The sequence below is a fragment of the Anopheles moucheti genome, chromosome X, assembly GCF_943734755.1.
Source record: "Anopheles moucheti chromosome X, idAnoMoucSN_F20_07, whole genome shotgun sequence".
In the NCBI taxonomy this organism is placed as follows: domain Eukaryota; kingdom Metazoa; phylum Arthropoda; class Insecta; order Diptera; family Culicidae; genus Anopheles; species Anopheles moucheti.
Window position 1 is genome coordinate 7,697,933 of NC_069142.1, and position 11,884 is coordinate 7,709,816.

General features: G+C 46.8%; 2 protein-coding genes across 3 annotated transcripts; one reads left to right on the forward strand and one right to left on the reverse strand.

The window, feature by feature from the left end:
- Window positions 1-80: 80 nt before the first annotated feature.
- LOC128306704 (protein dj-1beta-like) lies at window positions 81-1,055 on the reverse strand. Its single transcript, XM_053044290.1, has 3 exons — window positions 978-1,055; window positions 798-905; window positions 81-730 (listed from the first exon to the last, which is right to left on the reverse strand). The coding sequence occupies exons 2-3, from the start codon at window positions 891-893 to the stop codon at window positions 194-196; spliced, it is 633 nt and encodes a 210-aa protein (XP_052900250.1). The 5' UTR covers window positions 894-905; window positions 978-1,055; the 3' UTR covers window positions 81-193.
- A 2,074-nt stretch (window positions 1,056-3,129) lies between these two features.
- Window positions 3,130-9,888, forward strand: LOC128306998 (mucin-4). 2 transcript variants are annotated; one of them, XM_053044696.1, is made up of 7 exons: window positions 3,130-3,818; window positions 3,892-4,015; window positions 4,095-6,653; window positions 6,724-6,811; window positions 7,054-7,260; window positions 7,834-8,287; window positions 8,469-9,888. In XM_053044696.1, the coding sequence occupies exons 1-7, from the start codon at window positions 3,130-3,132 to the stop codon at window positions 8,743-8,745; spliced, it is 4,398 nt and encodes a 1,465-aa protein (XP_052900656.1). In that variant the 3' UTR covers window positions 8,746-9,888. The 2 variants fall into 2 exon arrangements, with proteins under 2 accessions (XP_052900656.1, XP_052900657.1); XM_053044697.1 differs by lacking the exon at window positions 7,834-8,287 and having other exon boundaries at window positions 8,469-8,622.
- Window positions 9,889-11,884: the final 1,996 nt, after the last annotated feature.

Below are 11,884 nucleotides of genomic sequence, written 5' to 3' on the forward strand. Positions count from 1 at the left end.
AAGTTTACATGCATGATTCTTCTCAATTATTCATTATGCACAACGCTATGAGAAACCTCCTTATTCGTTTAGTTTTAAAGTTATATTATATGTTTTCCTGTTTCAAAAACACTCTTGCAAGGAACATTCAATGGCTTTGGACATCGCACAACTCGACCTGGGCGGCTAGAGGGATTTAGTACAGTCCGATCAATCACTTGTAGAGCAACCCGGTCGCAACCTTATCGGCCACCTCTTGGCCGGCGAGTGCAGCACCGATCGCAAGCCCAAAATCGAACGAAGTCGCCGGTCCGAGGCTGGTGATAAGATTATCATCCCGAACAACCCGTCCCAGCGGGGATCCGGCCGTTGGTTCTTCCCACACGTAGCCGGCCTCCGTCATTTTCTCCCGGAACGAGGGATAGGACGTGACACGCCGTCCGGCAAACAGTTTACCGTGGGCTGCTAGTACCGTAGGTGCAGCACATATGGCAGCTACCAGCTTGCCGGCTTTCTGCTGACGCTGGAGCAGCTGACCAACGGCCGTCGCTTGTGCCATCGCTTTTGCACCGTCGAGCCCACCAGGCAGAATAATTGCATCTGGTAATGCATCATCAGTGGCTGCATGCTGCTCCACGTACGCCTGGAGTGTAGTGTCGGCTTTGATGTTTACACCCCGGGAACAGCAGGCAATCAGTTCCTTGTCGGTGCCAGTTTCACCTCCTTGCACCAACGCTACCGTTACGTCGACCTGAAGCGGTGGGGAAAAAACGTTATGCCCAATTTCGGGAAAAAGTGATTCTATAATTATGCATTACATTACAGCGCCGCAGCACATCAACAGTAATAACCAGCTCCATTTCCTCCGTACCGCGTGCAATAAGAGCAAGAGCACGCTTTGTTGCAGCCATCATGACGTAGAAACACTAAAGGCACGTTTTAATCACAGAAACATGATTAATTTCAAGCGAAATAGAGCAGAAAATACAAAATGTTACCTGTTTACAGATGGACTAGCGTGTTTGTCGCTTTTCAACGGTTGAAGGTCAGCGGAACGAAGCTGGCAGAACTTGGAAGCGTTTGACATTTGTCATATTTTGCAAAACGGTCGTCAGGCTAACATTTTGAATTGAAATCCAAATACTCAATGCAAACAATTTTCAGGAAATACGTGCTTGTGCTTTGAGTATAGAGATTTTTATTTTTCCATTAGTTTTGTTGACGAAATCTATTTATTTGATTCCATGTGACTAAACCACGACGTATAAACGCAATCAAATCGTACGGATGATTCGGCCATTCCCTATCAACCGGGCTTTGTCTTACCGGAAAATCGAGATTAAACGATCGGAAACAACAGCAACAGCAGCAGCCACGAGAAGGGGCACCCAAACGGTACGCAAAAATTGCTCATAGTTTATTTTAACCGTGGTTTCTTATCCTTTTTTAAGCACTAGCGACGGCCCGAACACTCTTGTGATCCGGGAAAGATATAATACAATCCGCACGCAGCACAAGCTGGGAGAAAACTTTCCCTCGCGAGATGACTGCATCAAGAAGGAATGCAACGTAGTGTCAATATGCAACCAATTTGCAATAGCAAAACGATGGCTTGTAGAAAATAGGTATGGTGGGATGAAAAAAGTAATCATCTGGATCGTATCTACAAATAGTGTGACCTAGCCAACAACAATCAAACTCCTGGACGCAAATACCCCCATTGCAGCAGGGTGGTTCTTTGTTGCGGTGGTCCCCGGGACAAAGCAAAACCCTTCGCGCATACCAGCGCAGCGTATCATCTGGACAGAAATACATCTCACACCTTACATGGATTGTTGTCGTTTTCGATGGTAAAACAATAGTGAACAGTAGAAACGTATGAAAATAATCTTTGTTTTGCTCGTGTCGGAGTGTAGTGTAGTGCGTACATAAATCGATTGGGGATACTATAAACAATACGCATCTTCCAAAATATGGAGGATGGTGGTAAGTTGGTCACAACAATGAACAATCCACCCACAACAACGATGTGCAATATAGGAACTACTATCGTGTCATATGTGCGACAGATGTGCGTGTGCGTTTGTTTCTTGCAGTGTGAAAGTCAGTGTATGCTTTTATGCCATTCTCCTACTTCTCTTCCCTTTTACCCACCTGTCCCAGACATATGTACATACTTTCTTCTGTTGAAGCATAATTTTTCCCTTCGGCAGTCCCAACTATTCCAGGGCAAAAGTGTGTCAAGCTCCTCGTATGTTTACGCTATTGAATGGATTATGTCATGTTGGAGGGCCTTTAAGGGCGAACGCAAGAAAAGGGTTGGCCTCGGAACAACATTCTTCGCCACAAATCAAATCCCAACACGCATACACGTACAGGTGGTTCCCTAACGTTTCAAACATGCAAGCATGTTTCGAGTGAATGTCATCGACGAGCATTGGAAAAAATGTTACTCACTGCCCCCACTATCGTTTCACGCCTTTGTTATGTTTTCTAAAACGATGCTCATGCTATCACGAATCCCTTCTTTAGCGTTGTAGGTTTATCCACTTATCTTTTACTTCCGTTTTCCTCAACAACTGTGAGTGTGGCAAGGCATGGTGTGTGTATTTCTTAAAGGCATCGTTGTTGTGTTTTGAAGTGATGAAATGCGTATCAGCGTAAAAGTTACCAGTGGTGGGTGATAAATATGTTAGGAATCGGTTAGGGAGACCTTTCACTTGACACGCTTTGAAGGGATAAAATCGTTAGTGACCCAAATAGGACGCGAGTGAATTCCAAGTTACCCGATTCGACGATCAGTTTGGCACACAATTCTCGAAATGGGAATTCTTTGTCCGTTTGCAAATGATTCATGCCCGCAACAGTCAACCGAAACTCGCCAAATCAATCGTACACATCGATCAAATGTCGTCAAATAGCTCTAGCCAGTAAAGAGACATCATTTGATGAAACGAATAAATGTGAATCATGTGCAAAGCATTGAGGAACTGCAGCGTCGTTAGTTTAGTAAATGCTTGCGTGTTTGTAGGCAATATGATCCCGATCGTATGCCTGCCGAACCTTTACTAATTAGCGTACTGTTTAATTCCATCCTTTTTCAGACTCACCCATCGGTGGAAGGGTGGGGCAGATAGAATAGTGGCCCCGATGGCTGCAGCCCGGCCAGAAAATGGCAGCAAGCAGGCCAGCACGACGCTCCAGTCGATGCAACGTCCAAAACCGCCCCACCAGCCAGCACCACCGTCGCCATCCGACCGCTATCCAACGATCCTTTTGAATGCACGGAAACAGGTTGCCCGGTCCCCAGTGCCCCACGTGGTACGCCGGCTAGCCCCGGCCCAACCGCGTCGCCATGTCCCTGCGGTCCCGTCGGTGCTCACTGGCAACGGTAATGGCGGTGCGGCGGTGCTAATCAGTGCGGATAATCTACGCCGCACCGTGTACGCAACGGTTCCTTCCGTGTCGCTGCACGCGACCGCTGGCGGTGCCAATGGGCTGGCAAACACAATCGTAAGCTTTGCGGGTAAACAGGCGATCACGATCCCCGTACAGTCACCGAATGTTCTAGCATCGGCGGTACGGCCCACAGTTCCTACGCCACCCGCTACCATTTACAAGCTGGTAAACGCGACCAGCGGTGGACCAATCGGACGGAAACGGATGCCACAACTCGCACCCAAACCGGCAGCGAAAAATAATGAGCAACCGTTATTACCTTCCCAGCAGCAGCATGAACAGAAACCTACGATCAGCGCACCGAATGCTTCTACCGTGCAGTACAATAATGCTCCCGGTTGGCGGCGGATTCTACGCAATAAAGTAATCGTTTACATTAGGTAAGGCAATGTTGCAACGTTCAAACGAGTCGCGTTGTTTATTAAGCTTTAATTACACCCCTTTATTTTTCAGCCCTTCCAACACTGTGCTTCACAATTACGAGCAGGTAAAGGAATATTTGCTGTCTTCCGGTACGTGCAAATGTGGGTTGCCATGTCCGTTCAATCCGGAACTGTTCTTTCAATTCGACGCGCAGGTCTGTTTTTTTTTTCTCCCGTTGCGTGGTGCTTGGCTTTCATAGATAGTTAACCGTATCTGTTTGACATAAATTGCAGATTCCCAACAAGACGATGGCTTCAAACAACCAAGAAGTATTATGTGCACACCTTCAACGGGCCATAACCGGACCGGAGCGTTCGAAACGACTGCACGAGGAAACGACACCATCCGAGAATACCGCCCAGGAACCGACGGTACAGAGTGCTGTGCTGCTTAAAACGCCCCCATGGCGGAAGAATGTTCCTATGATCGTTTCTTCACCTCAAACGACCCCCGTGACAGAAATGGCTTTAAACTCAACGCCTATTGCGCGTCTTACCAAGTCAAGCGATGTGATAAGCGCACCATTCGCACCTTCCCCGTCCGATGCGAGCGTAAGCGAGAGTGCCCGGGATAGTCCGGAACAGAAGAAACCAACCTTCAAGGATGATCCAACCGGCTACCTGAACCAGCAGACAGCCATCCTGCACAGTTCAATATCGTTCCTGCATTCACCCGATCGCCGATCGCCTTTGCCGTTGCTGGGTGGGCTTAGCCCTAAGCTGGGCGATACAAGCCCGGTCACAAAACCATCACCACCGAAGGAAGATCGTAGCGCGATCGTAAGCCGCCAGCGGACGGTCAATCGCACCATACCGATAGCGGTTGGGTCGCACCCGACGATAGAACCGCAGGCAAAAATTTCCTCCCTTACGGGGGTGGTAAAGTACGAAACAAAACCGCCGAGCGTATCCACAAAGTCATCGCCACCGGCTAGTGCCGGCAGTATTAAATCGTCCGGTACGAACAATGCGTCCAAAACACTACACCCGATAGCTCGCCTAGCGACCGGTGAACGGGGAAAAATGGCTTACAACATGAAAGCGAACAATGCGGCCCGCACACCGCACGGTACGGATCAATGTTCATCACCAAAGGTGCCAAAGATGAACCATTCGCCCGCGAGTGAAACGCTACCGTGTCCGATAACGACCACCACCACGACGACGACCACAACGATAGCGCGAACGAACCCAATCACAGCACCGACCACAACCGGGACGATGTTCGTACCGACGCGCTCGTCCCACGTTATCAACGCGGGTGGTGCGCAAATAGTCGTCATTGATGGTTTGCAGCATTCGGCCATCGGTGCCGGTGCGGAGCTGCCAGGTCGGGTGCGCATTGGTGGGTTTGCACCGGTACGTCATCAGCAGCAAACACCCGGTATGGTGCCGTCTGTGACAAAACCGGGAATCCACCAGCAACCGACCGTCGTCAATTACAGTCTAGCGCGTGCACCGAACGGAACGGCACCGGTACCGGTTCCGGTAAGCGCACTATCCACAACACCAATGCCAACCACTACGACCGGTGCGATGCTTCTGAACGGTACGAATATTATTCACCTAAGCAATGGGTTGTCAGCGCCTACGTTTCATGGTGGTTTGCTCGCACCCGATGCGTCCAACCCTACGGGCACAAATCCATGCCTTCACCAGGTTAGCCCGACAGCAAGCAAAGCTTCACTAACGCTGCCGAACGGAACGCTCGGTTTAGCTTCCGGGTCGACGGTCGTACTCAATCCCACCACGAGCATTCGGTTTGCCGATAATGCCAGCTTCACAACGCCCGGTGGCTTCTCGACCGCATCTAACACCTACCACTACAGCCCATGCACAACCGTACAAGGGACGGACACGGTCAGCCTGGACGTAACCGGTGCACGGAAGGTGAAACGGCAGCTAAAACCGCTCAACGGCACAACGAGCAGCTTAGCGAGTGGGCTGGTGCTACCGGCAACATCGGTAGCGGCACTGGCCCAACCGCAACCGGCCACCTTCCAGCAGCAGCTGCAACCGGGACCGTTCGTACAGATTGCCTCACCGTACGGTGGCCTGCAGAACATTCAGCTCGCCTCGAGCTTATCGGGCATTACCGTGGTGCCTGTATCGAAGGCAACCCCGCTCGTGCAACAGCATCAACCTCACCAGCAGCAACACCACCAACAACCGTACGGTTTGCTCGGACAAACGCAAACCATCCTGCTGCCGGCCGGCAGCATGGTGATGGCATCGGATGCAAACACCGCAACGGCAACGCTGCTACAAATACAGAACATGGCACCGTGCGGTGGTAACGCATCGCTACTAGCTGGCCAAACCGGTCTCGTCCTTCGTCAACCGAAACCACCGTCCACCGCCGGATTCATCTCGACCGTGGGCCAACAGTCGTACCTGATCGGTGCTAATGGAACCACCGGTACGGCACGTGCCCCCACCGTTAGCCAACGTTGCCCGATTGCCAGCACCGGCACCGGTACGGCGCTCTTTGGCAACGGCGGCGGTCTCGGTATCGTTACCGCCACCCCATCGCTACCAGTCGCTAACCTTACGATGCAGCAACCGCAACAGCTTTCGCTTGTGCCACCCTCGCCTACGAACCGTACCGATCCGGCACCTCAAACACCAACAAAGTTAGTCGATGGTACAACCCATCTTACCAGCACGGTACTGTTACATCCCGACATCACAACACCCCACAACAATCAACCGGAATGTAGCGCGGAGAATGGGAACGATACGAAACCCGCTGGTGGTGATGGTATGGCAGGGCGTACCGAGCTTAAAGCGAATGTAAGTGAACCAAACACAGTGGAAGCTTGGTTGGTTTTTCAAGGTTTTAATATTTACTTCCCGTTACCAGTGTGTTTCCATCTCCGAAACCGAGGTGCCTGGGATGCCGTTCACTCTCAAGGGTCCGCTACTTGCTGAGCAGCAGAAAAAGCAGCAGGGTAAGTAGAAATGTGTCCAGGAAACGTTGCTTCAAACTCTTCCATCATTTCGGGTTCTCCCACATTAATTTCCACATTTTAAAACTAAATCAATACTACTAACCTCCCTTAAATCAGTAAGAAAAAATGCTAATTACAAAATCTTCGGTACTTTTCATAAGAATTCAAAGCTCTTCATTCATTGTAAATACCTACACTACAAAACAGATTTTAATTGTATTTGTTTATTTTCGTATGTGCAGGTCCTTTGGCGGAATCATCCAATCGCACCGGAAGGATTGTTTCGCCGGCATCCGGAGGTCGTGCTGGTGGTAACATCGTACGCCGTGGACCATCGGTACAGGCTGTGAGTAAGCAAGACCGTGGCAAGTTAAGTATCGCTATACCACCGACCACGACCGAAGGTTCCACGTGCCTACTGACGGATGTGCGCCCAGAGCAAAGCTATGGTAGGTGTTTGTGTGCGTTTGCTAATAGTTGCTCTATTTGGTCGGCCAATTAACACTGCAAACAAAACCTGCTTATTGGTTAAAATCCATGGACTTGGTCCATAAAACCCGCTAATCCCTTTCGTTTCATCCTTGTTGTATCACGTCTAAACTCTATGCGTACACGTAATCATCTGTCAGGTGCGAAACAATGTTGCGAAACTAACATTTGCGCTGCTGCTTCTTGTACTTGTTCATGCTGGTATGTGTATTGGTGTGTGCTCTGCCCTCTTCAAAACAAACCGCGTCCAAACAACTAACATGGGTTCGGTTTTTGTGCTACCCAGTCAACCAAGGGATCGTTTACTACCCTTTCCCCACTACCATTACCCATCCCTCCCCCCCTCCCCTCCCCAACCACAACAACTCATTCGGTGACGGAACATTCGCTTCGTTTGTCTTCTTTGTGTCCACTAAACCGTTCGTAATTCCTTTTTTGATTTACTTTTATTTTTCTCACTTACGTTTTGTGTCCCTGCTCCCACACCCCCACATGCCCCAACCCTTTTGAATCCATGGTCAACCTTCCGGCAGACGTTAATGCTGCGTTGAGTCAAAAACCTTGCACCAAAAGCCGCACCAAGCGACGTTTGCTGCGGGGTCACAACGATGCGGACGACCTGATGCCAGCGGAACCGAAGGAACAGCAACGGGCGGGCGCAACGTGTCAGTTTCGCGTTGGCGATCTGGTTTGGGGTGCGGTACGTGGATTTCCGGCCTGGCCCGGTAAGGTGCTTCCGGCGCCAACGACGACGACGGCTGTTGGTTGCCAGGAAGCTTTAAAAGCAACACCATCCGCCGATGATACGGTTGCACCACAGCCGAGCGCTGACTCTACACCGGACGCGAATGTGGCACAGCAAGGCCACGTATGGGTACGGTGGTTCGGTACGGGACGTGCCAGTGCGGAACGGGTCGAGGTTGGCACGCTGCAGAGCCTTTCCGAGGGTCTAGAGATACATCACCGAGCACAAAAGGATGCGAGAAAGTGAGACTGAAACCCAATTCCTCAATGCGCGTATACACACCGTAACGATTTAGAATGGGGTTTATTTGTTCCAGGCCCCGGGAAGTGGGAGGGGAAACCATTTGGCCGAATTGTTTATTTTTTTAACTATCTCATACTAGCCTTTCCCTTCATTGATGTTTCTATTTTGCTATCATTTTAGGAGCCGTAAATTAAACGCACAGCTCGAACAAGCTATTCAGCAAGCGATGCAGGAGCTTGACCATGCGGCAACGTCGCCCGGGTTTAATCGATCCGGCTCTGATCCCGACAAACAGCAGCGCCGTCGGCACCAGCGTCGCCAACCGACCTGTAAGCGGCATCGTACCGTCGCTATCACCGGCAATAACACTACCGGCAGCGTCAACAGCAACATGTGCAATAGAAAAGGCGCTAGTATGCGGTATTTGCGCGGTAACAAATTTAAAGCCAAATCGTAAAACCATCGAAGCAAAGCTCCGTGAAATTAGCGGGAAAGGATTCAAACGTAGCGCGGAGAAAACGCAGACGCAGGCGCTCTGTAACGTAACATGACTGTTCTTATTTTTGTTTTGTTTTTACTTGCTAGATTGCGTATCGCTCGACCGTATCGTGGAATGAATTTCGCAACAACAACAGAAAAAAAACACCTAGTTTGTTGATAAGTAATTGTTAGATGTGAATAGGATGCATTCTCGTCCTTATCCTTTGCGTATTTGTGTTTGTCTCCAATCACAACAAAACACAACCGCACACAACCAGTGACGCAACAAGCGCCACAAATGTTTGTTACATCGTTTGTTAACATTTATTCCATAATTCCTTAACACCGTTCAGCGTCGCACGATTTTGACGCGACGTTGAATGTGTTAATATTGTTATTATTCAGTTTTTATTCGCAAACAATTGAGTTGTTTTGCATAACCGATTCTTTCCTAGAAAGCAAAACAGTTCCGTTGGTTGTGGTTAGCTTTCAGTTTGAAAGTGTTTGTCTTTGTTCACTGTTTTATTTTTGTTCACCTTAATTCATAACAAATTTTGCGTATGGCATAATATCAAAAGTGTATCAAAGTTCGTCAATGTGCCCCACGTTTTCGTTGATGTTATTTTCCTAGCAAAATTTTGAAAAAGCCTGTACTAAATAATACGATTTATCTATCCAGATGGGGATAGAGAACGCGTGGACGGAACCGCAAACTGATGTTTTGCGTGTGCATCCAAGCAACTAAACTAATGCAACCTTTTTTATCGGCAGGCGTGATGAAGCCTTTGCGGGCAAAAATGTGGAGTAGTAAATATCGTTCAAACTATCGCAAAAACCTTATATAGGAGCAAGCAAATTGCATCGATGTTCGTTACCAAGGAGGGGTAAAACAAAGAGAAAGGAAAATAAATCAGCATGAATTCGCAAAAGTGAAAGGAGTAGGGGAAGGGGCTGGGGTCAAAAGATAGATATAGGCAAATAAATAATATTAAGGACACGTACGAAGTAAGTCAGTAAGCAGACGATTGTTGCAAATGTTGTATTTTAAGCAAAACAAAACCGGTTTAGTTTTCGACGTACAATTACTTAATTTAACAAAATCTCGAAACCTTAAACAAAAGAGCCCATACATACAGACATACATTGGGTTCCGTAGCTAGGGATAAGTTTGTGTTTATTATATATTTTTAAAAAAACATTGCGTTACTTTTATGCGGAACAAAACAACACTCATTCATCTTTCAACAGCAAAACAGAACAAAAAGAAGAAAAAAATCGTAAAGGCAAATATTCAACCATTGTATCAAATCCAAAAGTCTTTTACCGTACTCCATTCTGTTTTGGATCTGGTTTTATACTTGTTCTCGCGCCAGACGATAATATAAACTAAATGAGATTCTATCGCGTCGCGGTTCTGTTATGTTTTGTTTTAAAATTGTTTTTAATATTTCAACGTAACATTATAAGGATGAGCGTGTATCCCATAGGGATTACAGGCGTAACGTGTAAGCGTGTTAATCAAAAACAACCAATTAATTAATGTATAACTGAACAGCGTTTGCATGGTGAGGGTATAATGTTTGTTTTTATAAATTAATATTATTATTATAACTATCATTAGAAGAAAAACACACAAAAATCGTTTACTAATTTTTGCCGTTCGCGGAGCACACGCGCGTTTAAAAGCGATCTCCGCTTCCTAATTTGGTTGAAACAAAACAAACTGTAAAAAACAACAACCCCAACTCAGCACAACACAGAGTGTAAAAACAGTTGTGACCGTAACAGTTAAGGTTGTGCCGGTTGGCCGAATGCGACAAGTGTACTGTGCGTGTGCTTTTATGTAATTGTTTTCGAAAAAAAAAAAATTGTTTAAATGTTTTGTTTTGTTAGCATTTCTGTTTCTAATTTGTTACTGTTAGTGCGTCTAGTTTATTGCCAACAATTATTCTTGTTGTTGTTGTTGTGATTAAAATGAGTTTTAAGACGGAAAAGTGGGGAAAAGTGTAGAGAAAATACAAAACACATGCGTGTTTTTTTTTCTAGGCGAAACAGGAAAAAAACACAAAACAAAGGCTAGTTTCGTTTCAAATCAAACAGCAGGAAGCATGAAGCATGGTGCAGATTAAAAACAGACAATAACGGTACACCCATCCCAGAATAGTTGCAGCAAGTAGGAGCGTGACCACTAAAAAGGCTATTATACAGAGAGAAAAAAAAACCATAATCGAATACCAGGCAATAGTGTTTGTAAAAGATTCGTTAACCGCAAACTACAACCACCACGATCCGACCATCCCCAATCTCCTCATCAAATGAAACAGTACGATTAAACACAGAATACACGGTCTAATTAATTATATAAGTGATGTACTCAAGGGATAATAAAACAGAGCAGACGTTTAAAGATCGTCGCCATTTTGTGGGCATGTGTGTAGAGGTTGTTTTAGTTAAAACGTGTAACATTATTGTTTGGTTGCATAAAGCAAAATTGTGAAACAGAACAGCAGGACGTTGATTGGGGGTCTCTATAGCAAAGATGTTGTAAGATATATCCGAATATAAGTTTTAAAAATAAGAAATTAAAGGAAAGTTTGCGTTTGTTAAAACACTATTGGCGTTTATCTGCTTATCCGGACACAGTCTTGGCCTGTTGCAAGGGTCTACTAAACCGCCCAGTGTCGTCTCCCAACTAAATATCCTGTCCTTTCTGTTGGACGTATATTTTCCGTCTTGGCCCGTTCACAGTTGAGCACGTCTTGCTGACATGGCCAGGACGCATATTATTCTATTTAAATTTGGGCCTTCCACACCTCCTCTGTCCATGTAGGTCCATGTCCCTAAGGACTTTATGGGTTGAATTAACCGGTGTAACATGACTAGCTAATTCTAATTCGCTAGTGATGATAATGAGTTCAAAGCAATTCCACCGGCCTCTCCCTTGTAATTTCCCACATACGGGAACATGTCCATAACTTGAAAACGCATGAGAATGTCCGGACTATATAATTTTAAATAGTCCAACAACTTACATTAGGATCTCAATACCAATAAGATCTTTTTACGTTTGCTAATTGCAGAACGTAAAATACGATCGGCGGTTGCTAAACCGTTTC

Bases quoted from the DNA above. Each gene is read 5' to 3' on its own strand.
- LOC128306998 (XM_053044696.1), top strand. From the start codon at position 3,130: ATGGCTGCAGCCCGGCCAGAAAATGGCAGCAAGCAGGCCAGCACGACG. The intron at 6,654-6,723 runs GTAAGTGAACCA...TCCCGTTACCAG, and splicing joins GTACCGAGCTTAAAGCGAAT to TGTGTTTCCATCTCCGAAAC. The intron at 6,812-7,053 runs GTAAGTAGAAAT...TCGTATGTGCAG, and splicing joins GCAGCAGAAAAAGCAGCAGG to GTCCTTTGGCGGAATCATCC.
- LOC128306704 (XM_053044290.1), bottom strand. From the start codon at position 893: ATGATGGCTGCAACAAAGCGTGCTCTTGCTCTTATTGCACGCGGTACG. The intron at 731-797 runs GTAATGCATAAT...CCACCGCTTCAG, and splicing joins ATGTGCTGCGGCGCTGTAAT to GTCGACGTAACGGTAGCGTT.